Source organism: Triturus cristatus, chromosome 4_1 (genome assembly GCF_964204655.1).
Source record: "Triturus cristatus chromosome 4_1, aTriCri1.1, whole genome shotgun sequence".
Taxonomy (NCBI): Eukaryota; Metazoa; Chordata; class Amphibia; order Caudata; family Salamandridae; genus Triturus; species Triturus cristatus.
In genome coordinates this window covers 303,466,328-303,482,762 of record NC_140585.1, presented here as the reverse complement: position 1 = coordinate 303,482,762, position 16,435 = coordinate 303,466,328, and the positions used below count along the sequence as shown (strand labels likewise).

Genomic DNA, 16,435 nt, shown 5'->3' with positions numbered 1-16,435 from the left:
GCCGACTGGAGTGGGAATAGTACGTTTTACCCCTCCACAATCCAACTCTTTTCCTCTGGTTACAGTGACTGGAGTGGGAATAATAAATGTTATCACTTCGCAATCCAACACTTTCCCTACTGTTGCACTGACTGGAGTGGGAATATTTTGAAATCGTTTTGTAAAGCACTCAATACCCGAAGGTGTCTTAGCACTAGGCGGATCAAGGATGGAAAAGGGACAAAGGCCAAATAATAAGTCGACAAACACTAGCTCTAAGTCGGCGGAAACAGCCAGGTCTTTAGCTGCTTTCTAAACAGCTGCAGGCTGTGTTGGGAGCGGAGGTCCAGAGGGAGGGAATTCCATAACGTTTCCCCCTGGAATGTCAGTGTCCTCCCTCCTCACAATTTTGCTCGATTAATTCTGGGCATCTGAACCTTGTGCTCCATGCTAGATCTAGGCGTTCTACTGGGTGTATACCATGTGAATAGCTCTTGGAAATAGAGGAAGCCAGGTCCGTGAAGCGCCTTGTGCATTAAGCACAATGTTTTAAAAGAAATTCTCCTCTCTACTGGTAGCCAATGAAGGCCATGCAGTAAACGCGACACCGGTTTAAACTTGGGGATGTTCAAGAGTGTTCTGGCCACCGCATTTTGAAGAGACTGCAATTTTCTTAACAGGTATTTCGAGGTACCGAGATAAAGTGCATTGCAGTAGTCTAGTTTCGACCCAATGAGGGCCAACATTACGGTCTTCTGGAGATCTGTTGGAATAAACAGGAGTATTTTTTTTAGAATTCGTAACAAAAAATAGCCCTAGGAGATCACTGCATTAATCTGAGCACTGAAGCATAACTTGGTGTAAAAAATGACTCCCAGGTTTTTAGCCTTCAGAACTGGCTTAGGTTAATCCCCCAACTCCTGGGGCCACCAAGATGCATTCCAGAAGGAGGATTCATTCAAAAAAAGCAGTACCTCCATTTTCCCGGAGTTTAATTTCAGACAATTCTCCTTCATCCAACTTGCCACTGCGGTCAAGCAGCTGTGGAAAATGTTGGCATCATTTTCAACCTGAGATGATACCGACACCACAATCTGTGTGTCATCAGCAGAAGAGAGCACAGACAAGCCAAAACTCACAATAAGCTGTACCAAAGGGGTGACATATACATTGAAAAGCGTAGGACTGAGCGCTAAGCCCTGTGGCACCCCACATGGGAGGGAGAAGGGATGGGATTTTAGCTCTCCCATCTCGACCCACTGTTGCCTGTTTTCAAGAAAAGAGCTCAGCAGCAATAGTGCCGTGCTCCTGAAGCCCAGCGCGTGCAGGCGTTTCCTAAGGAGCACATGGTGGACCGTATCAAAGGCGGCACAGAGATCGAGTAGAATTAGTGCTACTCTGTCGCCCTTGTCCACCCTCCCTTTGATTTCCTCCGATGCGGCCAGCAGTGCGGACTCAGTGCAGTGGTTAGCTCTGAAACCATGCTGTGCCGGATCCAGCAGTTGATGGGCATCCAGAAAGGTCAGCATCTCTGCGTTAATGGCCTTCTCTAAGACCTTAGCCGGGAACAGGAGTCGAAAGATAGGTCTATAACTGTCCACTGACTTAGGGTCCAGAGAGGGTTTTTTCACTAGCGGAAGAATAGAGGCCTTTTTCCAGATGTCAGGATATTGCCTAGAACTCAGTACTTGGTTCAGAAGATCTTCTAGTAGTCCCGCGACCTGACTAGCCAGCTTATTGATGATCCCTGGGGGGCATGGATCAGAGGGAGCCCCAGACTTAATAGAGCTGATAAGGCTGCGTAAGGAGAGAAAACTTCTCAAAAGTGGGGGAGACTTCCTGACCAATAACTGAGCTTGAGACCAAAGCCTCTGTCGAGTTGCAAATGAAGCCAGTGCTGGAAGGCTGCTGAGAGAACGATCCTTGACAAGGTCTGGTATATAATTGGAGTGAGCCTCCTGTAAAGCCTCTATCTTGGCAGTTTTCCATAGCCGGAACTTAACAACTTTAGCTGTGTTACCCAGTTCCCCTCCCTTACATTGTGTAACGATAGAGAAGAAAATAGCTGAATGATCCGTCCATGGAAGTGGAAGGCTCTTAACTGTGCCAAAATCTGCATTGTTAGTAAAGATGCCATCTAGCGTATGGTTGGCTGTATGAGTCGGCGCCTCAATACGTTGGGACAAATCAAAGCTAATGAGAATGTCCACCAAATGTCCTGTATCTACATCAGCTGTGGACTCTAGATGAAAATTAAAGTCCCCTTCCAGCGTGAAATTTGCGTAGGTGATGTTGGATTCCATGAAGAATTGTATTTTATCAATGAAACCCCTCCTGGAACCAGGGGGACGGTACACTAATAGTTCTTGAAATGTGTTGGATTTCATCACACTGAGGCTGAACCTAAGAGCCTCACACTCTAGGTGAAATACCGGTGTGCAACTGGCCTCAGGTCTCCGTGAGAAAAATAATGTCAGGATCATGCTGGATCATTAAATCAGTAAATTCGAGCTTGTGCTTGATGAGAGACCTCGTGTTAAGAAGCAGGCAGTGATATATATATATATATATATTATTTTGTTGTTAATTATAATATTTATTGTTGTGTCCATTGCACTGGGAATAGTAAATTGTAGTATTTTCAAATGTTATATAGTAATTAATTGTATATTTATTGTAGTTAGAGTAGTAAATCTTATTTTTGTGTGATGTAAAGAATATTAGGGGACAGAACTTATTTTTATATTTATTTAGCATGAAAAATATATTTTTAAATGGAGTAGGAAATGTATATGTATTTATTTTAATTTTCAATAATCTATTTATGTTGTTGTAATTTATATAATTTTGTGTTTGATTTACTAGAATAATAATATTTGAAAATGTAAATATCTTTTCTTTGTAAATTATAATTAAATTGTAAATAATATGGGGTCTATTATGATGTAGAGCGGATCGCCACAGCCCGCATGGCGGTGGCGATCTGCCCTACATCATACCCCGCCTGCCTTCCATTTCGCCCCCGCCATATTATGATGGTTGCATATGGTGGCGGTGTCTGCTAGACACCGCCAGCCATATTAGGATGCCAGCGGGAAGCAGCCTTTCACGGAAAGGCATGCGGATTCCTGAGTTGGGGGCCCGTTGCGGGTCCCCTGAATGTTGGGAGAATGGGGGGTCACATGGGGGTACCTATGGTACCCCCCTGCATTTGTATGGACGATGTGGCAGGCACCGCGTGGTGCCTGCCACGTTGTGCATGCAAATGCACACAGTGCAGCCACAACATTGTGGCGGGTGGTGCTGTGAGCACCGCCCGCCACAATGCTGGGAATAGAGATGCCACCGCCCGCCATCCTAATGGGCCTCTATGTGTTTACTTTTTATTTTAAATTAAATTAGTTTTCTTTTTTAATATTTTATGTTTTTGGCATATTTAAATATATTGACATATTTTTGATAATATATTATTTACGATTTTTTAAATTATATTATAATTTAAAATATTTTTTTGATATATAGATGTACATACACACACATATGTGTGTGTGTTTACATTTTTAAAAGTACGTTTATTTATTATATTTGTTAAAATATACATATAAATCGATTTTATAAATTAATGTTAATATTTAATATATGTATATTTTACTACATTAAATTATATATATTAAAAAATCGATATTTAATACAACTATATTATTGTAAACTTTATATTTTTTCGATATTTTTGTACTTACCTTTTAAAGTATAGGCGGTCAATATTTTAATATTCTTTATTTTTTCCTCGATATTTTTTTCCTCGATAATTGTTTTCCTCGATATTCTGTCAGGGAACCGTGCTAACTCAATGGTTTTCTGCCCAAGATGTGACTTTTAAAGGCCAAAGCCAGACTTTGATGCACACACTGGTGTGGCCAGCACACGGGGTCACCTCCAGAGTTCCACGAAGGGATGCAGAGCCAGAGTTGGGCGAAGGGGAGGGGAGCAGGGACCTGTGGGGGCTCGGTTGAAAGTTAAGGATTCTTTGTGTCGCACTTTGCATGTGTAATAAATTCTACTTTTATACTAAAATCAGTATTGGACAGAACAATTACCTTACTGGGAAAACTTTGGTTATTTTGAGTTGGGAACTCTCGCATACCTTGCTCCTAACTCCCCCTGAAGAGCCTTGGGTAGCACAACATGTGCTACCACTGAGAACCAACTTCTGGAGGGGTAGTCTTGGCCCCTTTACTCAGAGCCTTTAGTAGGTAGGGCCCCAGGACATCAGAAGTGAAAGGCCATAACCAGTGGCAGCAGCTACTAATTTTTTCACTTACCTGCCGGCCATCGTCTCTCCTCCGTCCTTCTGTCCACGACGCACAGAAGCAGGAAGCACACAGGCTCCCAGACTCCTGCAGCTAATCAAGAAGCAGCTGTCATTAGTATTCTTTCTAAATTAGACTTTCAGTCCGCCAGGGGCTTAAACCCCACCCCCCCCCCACCACAAAGCTACATATGGCATTTATAATCTCTGTCAGAGTCAGTGCCTCTCTGATCGGACGTCTCCTACACCCTCTTCTTTCCAGGACCGTGCTACTTTGTCCATTTACCTTTCAGCTTGTACAGCATCCAAGTGAGGTCTAATGATGTAGAAATCTGCAAGTTAATTAACCAATTCCCTTTAAATTTCAATATTTCCACTAGAAAAATTTCCTCCTGCTGGGAACATCTCCCATTTCACCTTTTCCCAGAGTTAGAGAGATGTTGCATTAATTCCTCCAACTAAGATATTTATAATATATAAGTTGGTGGTGAGTGGTCCGATGGGAGATGGAGAGGGGGGGGTTTAATCCAGGTCAGATGTTTATGTCACTATGCCTTAAGACATTTGCCAGAAGACAATCTGGGAGCGAGAGACATGAACTGAGAAGTAGCACGAAAAGGCTCTCTTGTCTTCCATACACTCCAAAAATATGCTACTTCGATCCATGCTTAGGGGTCCATTAGCATTACGGGCAGATCGCCACCGCCCAACCGGTGGTGGCGATCCGCCCCCCAAAACACCCTGCCGGACGACCATTTTCCCCCGCCACATTAGCATGACGGGGGGTTCCGCGGCGGATGAAAAGACTATCTGCTGCTTTTCCGCCAGTAGGCAATCGTCACGATTGCCTGCCGGGCGGAAAAGGCCCATGACATGGTGGCGGTGCCTTGCAGGCACTGCCATATATATTATGATGATGGCGGTGGAATGCCTTTCCATGGCGGAGACTCCGCCATGGAAAGGCATGCGGTGTTTACTTTGGGAGCCCGTTGCGGGACTCCGGGGGTTGGGAGGAGTGGGGGGCTGCACTTGGGGGGTACCCATGGTACCCCCCTACATTGGCATTCACGCGGTGCCTGTCACGTTGTGCATGCCAATGCACAACATGCATATATTGCATTGTGGCTGGTGCTGCTTGCAGCACCGCCCGCCACAATGTGATATATGCGGGATGCGACCGCCAACCAGATTGCCATAGCAGGACGGACGCATCTATGGCGGTCGGTTCCATGTACCGTTAGGATGGCGAACGGACAAAGTCCGCCCGCCATCGTAATGGCCCCCTTAGTATCTACTGCAGCACCTTCGCAGCCCTCAAAGTACCAGTCCGCCATAAGTTCATTCCATCTACTATGGTAAGGTTCAGTGCGATATTAAAATCACTGCTCCACATTATATTACCATAGCTCTGTTGCCCACAAATGGATAAAATTGCTTCAAACAACTCATGGGAATTGGTGTTAGGAGCATAAACTTTAACCAATGCTACTGCCATGTCATGTAGTGTCCCCATCATCCAAACTCATCTCTTCTTGAAATTGACAGATTCACGAATCAGCTGCACTACTTGTCTAGAATAGACGCTGTATGATGCAGAATATTTAGTTTGTAGTTACTACATGCGAATGTAGCTGCTGCATGAAAGTCCAAGTATGTTTCTTGTACAAGAGTACTTCAATGCCTTATTCTTCTAGAAATGCAATGACTAAATGTTTCTTTATTGGATTGTTCTGCCCTTTAAAATTTGAAGTAATGAATTTAACTTTTCGGGTCATAATCTGCAGTGGGTAGTCACTCTGAGATGCTTATACAGTCAACATTAGTGTCTGAAACAACACCTATCCAGCCCATCAGAGCCCTATAGAAGTTATGGTGACATCAGTCACAGCTACATTACTGCCTGACGCTTAACTCCCCAAATACTTCCTGCAATCCACCTCCCACACTGACTACCTCAGCTATCAGTGTGTATGTCCAACTCACAAAATGAAAATTGGAACTGTAAGGCACTATTTAGCTGATACACATTTGAATGCTCAACCATCTCCTTTCGCCCTGTCCTCGCCTATTATGAGTATCTATCATGTAATTTTTGGTTATAGCATAGCGCACCGTAAAGCAAGTATCTTAAAATTGAACATAGCACTCCTGAGGGTATGAGGTAAGAGGAGAGAAGGTTGGGCAAGAAAGAGGGCACCAAGGAGTGAGAAAAAAATTGAAAGCAGACAGTGTTCCCATCTCTATGAATTCAGTAAGGAAAAAACTAACTTGGGCTATAAAGGATTTATCATATCCCCTCAGATACAGCAATGTCCTTCATCTATCATTCTAAGTGAAAAATTTGGCAAATCCATTACTTCTTCCCACGTTGACCTCAAGGTTGCTCAGTGCTCTTTGTGCTGCTTCATTAATTGAGTTTTAGCAAACTTGCCATTTGCCTCGGGGTTGTTGAAGATGTGAGTGTCTCCATCATGATGCAACAGTAGTTTCACCAGGTGTAGTCTGGCATATTTCATGTCTAGAGGTCTTACTTGCTTCTTTCCAGAATGGCCCACCTCGCTTACCGTACTGCTGTGGTGAAGTCTGGGAAAAGACACAGGGATGATCCCGGATACTCCCTTCTTTCTGGCCAGATGTAGGGCTGTTTCCTGATCCCTATATTTTTTTTAAAAAGAGCGAATATTGGTCTAGATTACACCCTAGGGTCTGTGATCTATGTGCTTGCTCTATCAAACACAAATCCGAGAAATGGGACTGGTCTAACATACCAGCAACTGTTGTTTCAACAAAGTTCCCCAGTTTTCTCAGCTCAGTAGACAGAGGCAGTCCAGTCCAACAAACATTGCTGCAACTTGTGTGTACTTCAAGGCCTTCATTCTGTGCTCCTGTAATAATATTTTCCATGCACTGTACATTGCCACACAAGATAGTAGCTCCATCTTATAGGTCTGAAATTCGACGTTCCGCGGTGTTGATTCACTCACTCTGCTTATCAAGCTTCTCCTTTATTCGGTCTAAGGTGCAGATTGCTAAGAGATCATATTCTCCATCTATCTCCTTCAGGTTTTCCCTCATCTCCAAGAGTAGGGCTTTAATCTGAGAGTTCGACATGGCACCCATGTGATCCACTCCTGACCTAACAGCAGCAATCCTGTATCCCTGAGCCCTCTCTGGACATTCCTCTGTTCAAAAGTTTGCTTTGCTTTTCCCATGGCACAGTAAGCATGCTCTAATGCCAGTGATCTCTGCAGGCTCGTACTCACACATATTTGCGGATTTTAGTGCTTTTCTTAGCTGTTGATTGATTTGTAGTTCACATATCCCTGTTTTCATCTAGTGCCATTTAGCACCTACCAGGGCATGTACCAACCCCTCATTCAGTTAGCAGAGAGGTGTGCAGCTTTTACGTCCCAAATGTCTCCAACAAAACCTGGCAAATGAGGTACATCCTCCCAGTCTCCTACGGTGCATTTTCAGTCACTCACACCACCAGCAAGTGTTCATGACTCCACCATTATCTGCGGATGTATGACATTACAACGCGTGTCATTACAACGCGTGCAGTTACATCGCATGCGTTACAACGCATGCGATGTTACAACGCTATGCCATTACAACGCAAGTCTTTACATTGACTTGCACTAGATGGCGTGCTAACATTAGAAAAGTGTAATTTACTATTCCAACTCCAGTCCACGTAACAGTAGGGAAGGTGTTGGGATAGTAAACTACACTATTTGTAATGTTAGCACGCCATCTAGCGCAAGTCGATGTAAAGACTTGCGTTGTAATGGCATGCGATGTAAAAGCTGCGCGTGGTAAAAACCGCGTTGTAATGGATGTTCCCCTTATCTGCCCAGGCAGAGGGCCTTTCTGTCAGTATAATAGCAGGTAGTGTATCGTCGGCTCCCAGTCTCCAAAATGGCGAATGGCAGTCAGGGCTTAGTCGTCAACTTCATCAATGGCTCTATGCTGCCTCCCACATCAGGTCGCTCATCTTCCCGCTCTTCAGTAATACTGCACAGGTAGCAGTTCCCATTTAACTCGGCGGAGCTGGAGCAGGGCTGACCCCAGGCTCACTGGCGGTTCTCGCCACCATTGAGGCTCCGATGCGGCACACTGTGCACTCAGCAGTAGCCCCACAAAACAGGCCCCTCAGGTCTCTGCTTTTGAAGCAGCAAGCTGGACTTCATCACCACCTTCTTCCGGCAATTCCGTATGTCAGGATCCCTGAGAGAGGAAAGGACTAATGTTGAATCATAGGGTTAGGGGATAGAGCATGTATGTGGCCATCTTGGACGGTGGGAGCTGCCCCCAAATCATACACTTTATAAAGTAGAAAAGCTGACTCTCAGCTCAGCATTTTAATCTTTTCCTCTTAGATCCTCTCCACTCACCTGTTCATATTGTATTGCCTCCTTATTCCCCCCAATCGCTCAAACTGCCCATACCTGGTTGGAGACTGGACAGACTTCTATTGGGATAGCCGTCTCCCTTGACAGTTCCAATGCCACTGGATGTTTTAGGATGGCAAATCCATGGCCTATGCGAGTGGTGTTCAGCACTATTGCATCAAGGATGTTCCCATCGACCTCAAGGCCTTGCCAGTCTGTTGGAAGAAGCAATAAAAATATAAATATTGAGAATTATCAGAGAATTGTGATATATATTTTTCTGAGACAAGATGGTAGCAGATAGACTACATCTTCTTTCAATAAACCCATTATTTTGTACATTTCCTCATGTGAAGGGTTCACAAAACTGAAACTTTTAAGGATTTTCTATCTTTCTTTACTGATATAAAAGATTATGTATCCTGGGTTCCCTCGGAGCCTAGATCTGTTCCACACTGCAATACAGAAAATTCAGCCCCTTCAGTCTGCTAGCCTTACATTTATCCTCTGCCAAATACCAACTCTGTCGCCTCCCAACTTGTCTGCAACATGGAAGATCCTGTCAGCAAAAATCCCTTCAGTGTGTCAGGTCCTCCACGACTGATGGGATGCAGTCAATTACATAGGGTGTGTTTGTAAATCCCGCCCGCCACTTGACCCCACTCCTTGTGTCAAAGTGTTTCAGGATTTGAGATTCCCACCTTCCTTATGAAATGCTGGTATCTGATTGGTGGGAAGATGGTCTGTTTTTCTAAAAAATCCTCCAACTTTCCCACTAAATAAGCCAAACCCTGCCTATGGTAGCAGTAGAATGCAGAGGAAACAAAATTTGCCTCCTCACTTCTGTTTTAATCTTTCTCCTGCCATACCCTTGGGTGCCTAATAACAGTTAAGGGGCTCAATACGATCTCGCTAGGAAGGCCTCCAGACGGGTTCCGGAATGAGCAAATCCGATTTTTGCTCATTCTGGATTTTAGGATTTTAGGAGGCCTAACTTTACTACTCCTAAACTGAGAAAAATCCTAACTTTAAGACTTATGGTATTCACAGAAGGCATTTAGGAGTCCTGAAGTTAGGACTCCTAACTTCTGTGAATACCGAAATGAGTAAGAGCCTTCTGTGAATACCAAAATGTGTAAGTGCCTTCTGTGAATACCAAAATGGTAGTAAGTTTAGGATTTTGTTTTAAGTTAGTTCTGTGTATCGGGCCCTTTGTTTCTGACTGAGTCGTCCCCTGCTCCGAACGACCAAGTACAATGCAAAGATCTTGTCCACGTCGACCGAATCGTTTCCGAACCAGATCCTGTCCTTCTGACTCGTTCGGAGCTGAATCGTGCCGCGCAATGGAGCCAGATTCTGAATGAGCGAGTATGATGCATGATTCGGACAGCTGTATCGACTCAGTCTCAGCGAGACGAAATGGCTGTCGGAATCGGATGTTGGTGGGCTGTAGCAGGCCCCTCTTCACCTGGAGCCCTTTGAATCGGTCGTGAGGGGGTGCGCATGGGTCTCCCCGATCCAAGTATGCACAGTGTGGTGGGCAACATGGGGTGCCCGCCACAGGGTGTACGCTTTTCCCCACCCACCCCTTTTTAGCTATGTGAGCCTGTGTACACTTCGGTACACAGGCTTCCATAGAGTTCAATGGGAGTCCAAGCGAACAGAGTCCGTCAGCATACAGCTGCATCGTACTAGTTCGGTCGGACTTGCACAGCGTGGTTTGCTAGGAAAGCCTTCCGGATCAGAGTCGTACAGAGGGCTTTCCTAGCTAGATCGTAATCGGCCCCTAAGTATTTTCTTTGAGATCCATCTGCCTGCTCTGCATTATGGCCATCATAGTTGTGGGTGCCGCTGACAGGATTGGTGTTTGTCTAGCATACGGTGCATGGGTCTCAGAAGCCCATACAGATGGTAGTGTATAGAGAGGATCTTGGTCTGCCTTTTGCGCAAGCGGCTGACTCACTGTCCTGCTGATTAGTCCTGTTGTCTTGCCCACAAGGGACAGCTTCGATACAACTCTCCATTCCTTGCAAGTTTTCTATGGCCTTGTGTGAAGGGGCAAGAAAGGTAGATATTGCCAGGTACTGCCATGGTCAGGGTACCCCTAGTATCAACAAAATGAAAGAAGAAAGAAAGCTGCAGAGGAAATCCTATTGACACAGAGGGGGAAATAGAAGGGCGACTACAAGTGCAATGAAGCAATATGAAATAGGGCACAACGGAATGAGTAAAACGAAGATGGCAACAGAATGAAAAAGTATTGAAAATGCATAGAGAGAGAAAGGAGGGAAAGAGGTGTTAAAGGAACTGTCCACTAAGGGGCCGATTCCGATCCGGGTTGAGAAGCCCTCTGACCGAGCCGGATCCGGAGTGTTTTCCGACCGAGCCGAAATCCTGCAGTCCGACCGAGCGAGTACGATGCGGCCGTATGCTGCCGGACTCGGTTCGGTCGGACTCCCATAGAAGTCAATGGGAGCCGGTCGTACGACGTGTACATGGGCTCTCATTGACTGAATGGGTACGTCGCGGATGAGTGCGCCCCCTACAGTGGGTACGCGTCGGTGCCATCAGCACCGTACATGCTTGGAATGAAGAAATTCTTTCCCCATCATACTGGATCCTACTAAGGAATGAAATTATGTTTTATAAAAATATTGGCGCATACAACCCACTTAGGGTAATGAATTTGGTGCTCTTGGGACTATATTACCCAGAATGCAGCATTGAGGAGAAACGCACTTAGCCAATCAAATAAAGTGGCACTTAGCCAATAAAAATCACGCTGCACAATTTGAAAAGAGGAAGAGCACTTGCTGTGCCCTGTACACGAACAGACAGCCTCTGAGAAAGAGGTTTCCAGCCTCGAAATGCGTCAGGCTTTAATGTTTGCTGGTATGCTGGGGAAAGCTGAAAAGGAAGACCCGAGTGGGAGGCAAGCTGTCGAGTGCAGTTCCAAGATCTGGACTTTTGGTGAAGAATATATATATATATATATATATATATATAACATTCGATATTTTGTACAACTATATTTTTTACATCAATATTTTTTTCTCTCTATATACTTACCTGTTTAAGTATAGGGATTCGTGATTTTTGCATTTTATATTTTTTCATCGATATTTTTTACTTCTATAGTTTTTACCTTGATATTTTGTCAGTGAACCGATGAGAAAAGTAAAAAAAGCGGCAGCTGTTACAAAAGGGCAAGAGGTAAAGATGGAGCCAGAAAATAAAATTGGGGGAATTTCCTGTCACTCCTCGGAATGTGATCTCTCCTCATTACTTCTAAATCTCGCTTCCTTATCTTATTCATTACTTATAAGGGGAAACTGATACAAGAAACCACAAAACAGGCTAAAAATGAAAGCTCTGCTTAGCCTAATGGCCTAATGGCCTTCTGTTCTGTGGTGCTTTTCTGGAGGCTGTCTCTGGCACCTCCTCTTACTTGGCAGATGCCCACACTGTCTTCTCTGGTGGCAGTTTGTGGGATTCAGACAGGTCCATGCATGAAAGTTGTGGTTTCCTGAACTCAGGCGGTGGGTTGGCACCTACTCCTCTTCCAGTACCTTTGGCTGGCACTACAGGCTTTAGGGGTAGCAACTCGAAAGAATACCCTGGTTACTTACCTCCAATCTTCTTTACTCCTAGTTGTACTCTACCTCCTGCTTGTCACTATGATCTACTCGCACTTCCCTTTTGACTGATTGGGCCTCCGGAAGAGCCTTGGCTATGCCAGGAAAGAGATATCCAGCCTTAAAGTTTCAGCATGTTTCTTGAGTTTCCTTTCTCGAGGTAGGATTTAGTTCATGAATAATAACTGGGACGAGGAACAGTTTAATATGGAGTCATGTACATTATAAGTAAGTAATCATGACTTTAAGTGCTCCCTGAGAGGGTAAGATCTACAAAACTGGTGTTAAATGCAAATGGAGAGTTTGTATTTCCTTATTGAAAACATCATCCCCTCTAACTCTAGCACAAAAGGGTCCTGTTTTGCCAGCTTAGCAGTGGTTAAAAATGGAAATACATGTCTTGAAACATATTTTGAAGAATAGACATTCTAAATTAAGTAAAATTGAAGGCGTGGCCTCGCCGGCTGCAAGATGGCCGCACCTTGAGTGGACTCTGCTGGCCGAGCGACCAATCCGCCATAATCAGAGGGAAAGGATTTTCAGACAAACCACTGAGTGTGGCCAACTTGCCTTCACCCTGGGGCGCGCCTAGAACCCCGTATGAGCTGGCTGTGAGTCACCAGGCCGGAGATAATCACATGGGCCTAGATGGCACTGGTGGAAGAGGCGAGGCTGCCCATTAGGGCCACGAGAGACCCTGCCGAGACTGGACATGGCACAGCCCATGGTAGGGTGACTGGGTGCCGGACTACATGTGTGGTCTGGGACCCGCTAGGCTGTATGGAAGTGTTGACCATGCCTAGTTACAATTCCTACACCATCAACGGCCCAAGAACACGCTTGGAGGAGGTGCGGCTGCTAACAGACTCAGAGTGGGAGTGGGCTGAGGGGCCTGGGCCACTGTGTGAGAACCACTCTTCCTGGTGGGCGGGGACCTGTGGTGAGCGATGGAATGTGAAGAGCTGAGCCCGTCACACCGACATGAAAAGAACACAGCAGGCCGCCGAGTTGCGTGCCTACGAAAGGCGCCCAGCTCTGTTTGAGAAGGCTGTGACCTGGAACAACTGCGCAGCCCAGGCTGCCACACAGGACTGAGAAGTAAACAGGCCGGACGGGCGTGTGGGGGCGAGGACAGCAACCGCAGAGGGCTCTCACTGTCATGTACTGAGGCCCTCCTGCCCCATCGGCTATCGAATCCTGCGCGATGTGCTAGGCCGACAGGACCACGAGACGCAGAGGCCTGCTGAGGCCATATTTAAGGCCTGTTTGTAAATCTAGCCGGGCCAAGGCAAGATGGAGCGCCTAGTGGTTAGCTCCCACTGCCCTGGGGGTATTGAGGCAATAGGTACCCATACTTACCTTCTAGTTGACCTGAGTGAAGCATAACAGAGCAGCTGTAAAGCCCCGGACTGGGAAGCTACCACTGACATTAGCAGTTATCCATATTCGCTAAAGCTCACACAGCTACTATTTTGTGGTGCGGTAGAGTGGGGTAGAGTGCGGGCCATCAACCCAATTGGTAACTCATAACAGACTATAACACTGCTGCGCACCCATCCACCTGAAACCCACATGGACACCACACTCCAACTCCTGGTGCGGTGGGGAAAACAGACACAAAACAGACCAAGGACTTATTTGAAAACAGGCACCATGAGGAACCACCACAAGATGCGGAGTGGCAGTCCACGCAGAGAGAGGACGCAAGAATGCAAGACAAGGACATCCGCTCCCTCCTGTTGGAGGTAAAATCCAGCTTGAAAACAATAGACTCTAAGCTAGACCACCTCACAACCCAGCTAGAACTGGTAAACCAGCGGGTAAACTCACATGACACTCGGATCACACAAGAGTGTATCTGATGCCGACGATACACTCACTGGGGACCGACAACACCTGTTAAAAATGGACAAGGTGATAGAGCTCATCCATGCTAAGAATTAAGACCTAGAATCCCGCTCTAGAAGAAATAACCGCCGCATCATTGGAATCCCTGAATCCACGGCGATCTCCAAGATGGAGGACTACCTGGAATCTCTGCTCTGCAAATTATTTGGCTCAGAACTTTAGGTGGTTTTCATTGTGGAGCAGGCCCATCGCTCGCTGGGGCCAAGACTACTGCCTGGTGCTCCTGCACGCCTGAGAATTACCCGCCTGCTAAACTATTGCGACCGCAATGTGATTCTGCCGAAAGCCAGAGAACTAGGAGAGATCAGACATCAAGGAAATATCCTTTCCTTCTACCTGGACATCACTCTAGCTGTGCAGGTGGCAAGACGTGAATTTCTCCCAGCAAAACGCATTCTCTTGCAGCTGAAGATTCCTTATGCCCTCCTCTACTCGGCAAAGCTGCGCATTGCTAGTGGCGGCAAACCACAGTATTTCACAGATCCAAAGGCCGCGCTGTCCTACGCGAAGTAGCTCAGCAGAAGCACCAAAAACTTGTCAAGCTCACCAAGATCATCAATAGATGGCCGCACCAGCGACAATGACTAGGCACAAATATGTCTATGACAACTGCAGTGGCACTGACGGCTCATATGCTACAAAAAACTAATTGTTAAACTGAAAACCTATCTACTGCATTCGGCATGCCCCGGGGGGGGGGGGTATGTCATAAATTCTGTGCACTGCACCTAGAAGCTCCCTTGTATGAAAACACTGCTCAGCCACCCTGACTTCAGGTCAGGGGTGTACGCCTGAAGCGTCATTACCCCACGGTATAATTCGCTGTGCACCTGTTATGTTTACTGATTTGGGATTTTGGGCTGGGAGGGAATAATATCTCAACCTGTTTGGGGGGTTGGAGTGGGAGGGTGGGGTAAAGTTAGGGGATTACAGGCACCCCTTGCTAGGGACAGCTGAGGGGTTTTAACTGGGGGGCATAGGAGGACATTGTGCAAGCGGAGAGTTCCTGCATTGTTTAAGCATTTCAAGTTCTATACCAACACACATGCTGGGGAACTACACTAACGCTTGTAAAATGACGTAACATTCCAAAAGCCAAATGTGACTAGCATTAGGATTCGACACGACACACACGTTCACTGACTAAAAACATGGCAAACATAACTTTTTTAACATGGAATGTACGGGGTCTCAATGATCACCACAAATCCGGCCTCATGCACTCATACCTTATGTGACACAATGTACACATGTGTTTTCTACAGGAAACACATTTATCTTCTAGCAACACAGCTCGCCTCCAAGCCCGCTGGTGCCGCGAATCCTATTCCTCAGTCTACTCTAGCTATGATAGGGGCGTCACTATTCTACTCAAGAGGGGACTGCCATGGCGCATCACTAATTCCCTCATTGACAAAGAAGGCAGATATTTAATTCTGGTAGGCACACTGTACGCACAACCAATGATCGTGGTAGTCAGAGGCGCAACTAGAGCCAAATTTCGGGGGGGGCTGACCAAAAATTTCGGGGGGGGCTGAACTTTAAGAAATAGGCAGAGTGGAGCTGCAGGGGCTCTTAGAAGGGGTGAAACAACAGCAAGGCCTCATTAACATGCAAATGGTCTTTTAAAGACCTGTGAAGTGCTCGGGTGCGGCTGCTTTTTTGCCCGGGAAGGTGTCTCATCCCGGGCTGCCACACACGATGGGGGGAGGGGGGGGCTGAAGCCCTGTGAGTCCAATGGGTGTTGCGCGCCTGGTGGTAGTCACCTACGGGACCAACTCGTACGACCCTGACTTCTTCTTTAACATTTTGAGCCAGATAGCAGATTACGGCCCTTGACCGGTACTATTGGATGGGGGAGGGTGACTTTAACATTGCTCTGCAGGGGCACCTAGATTGCTCGAGCACCAGATTGCAACACCCGCAAGCCGCAGAGGCTCTAAACACACTCATCACTGACAATTGCTATTGGATATCTGGCGAAAAGTTCACCCTGCCAGGTGCAACGGCACTTGCTTCGCCTCCTCACACGGTTCTTGGTCACGCATTGACTTCTGGCTAGTTTCTAGAGATGTGTCCACGTCAGTTAAACATCTATCACACACTCGTTCCGACCACTCTCCAGTGCGATTGATTATTCAGGTCCCAAATGACTTTACCATGGAGGTTTTCACTGGCGACGCCCCCCGCATGCGTTGTGGGAGACGGCG

General features: G+C 46.2%; 1 protein-coding gene across 1 annotated transcript in view; it reads right to left on the bottom strand.

Annotated features, from left to right (window-relative positions):
• LOC146854822 (adenosine deaminase 2-like) overlaps window positions 1–16,435 on the bottom strand; it is a 308,704-nt gene that overhangs the window by 89,684 nt on the left and 202,585 nt on the right. The window contains exon 7 of the mRNA XM_085651047.1: window positions 8,740–8,897. Coding sequence (XP_085507173.1) covers window positions 8,740–8,897 — 158 coding nt within the window. The remainder of the gene's footprint in view (window positions 1–8,739; window positions 8,898–16,435) is intronic.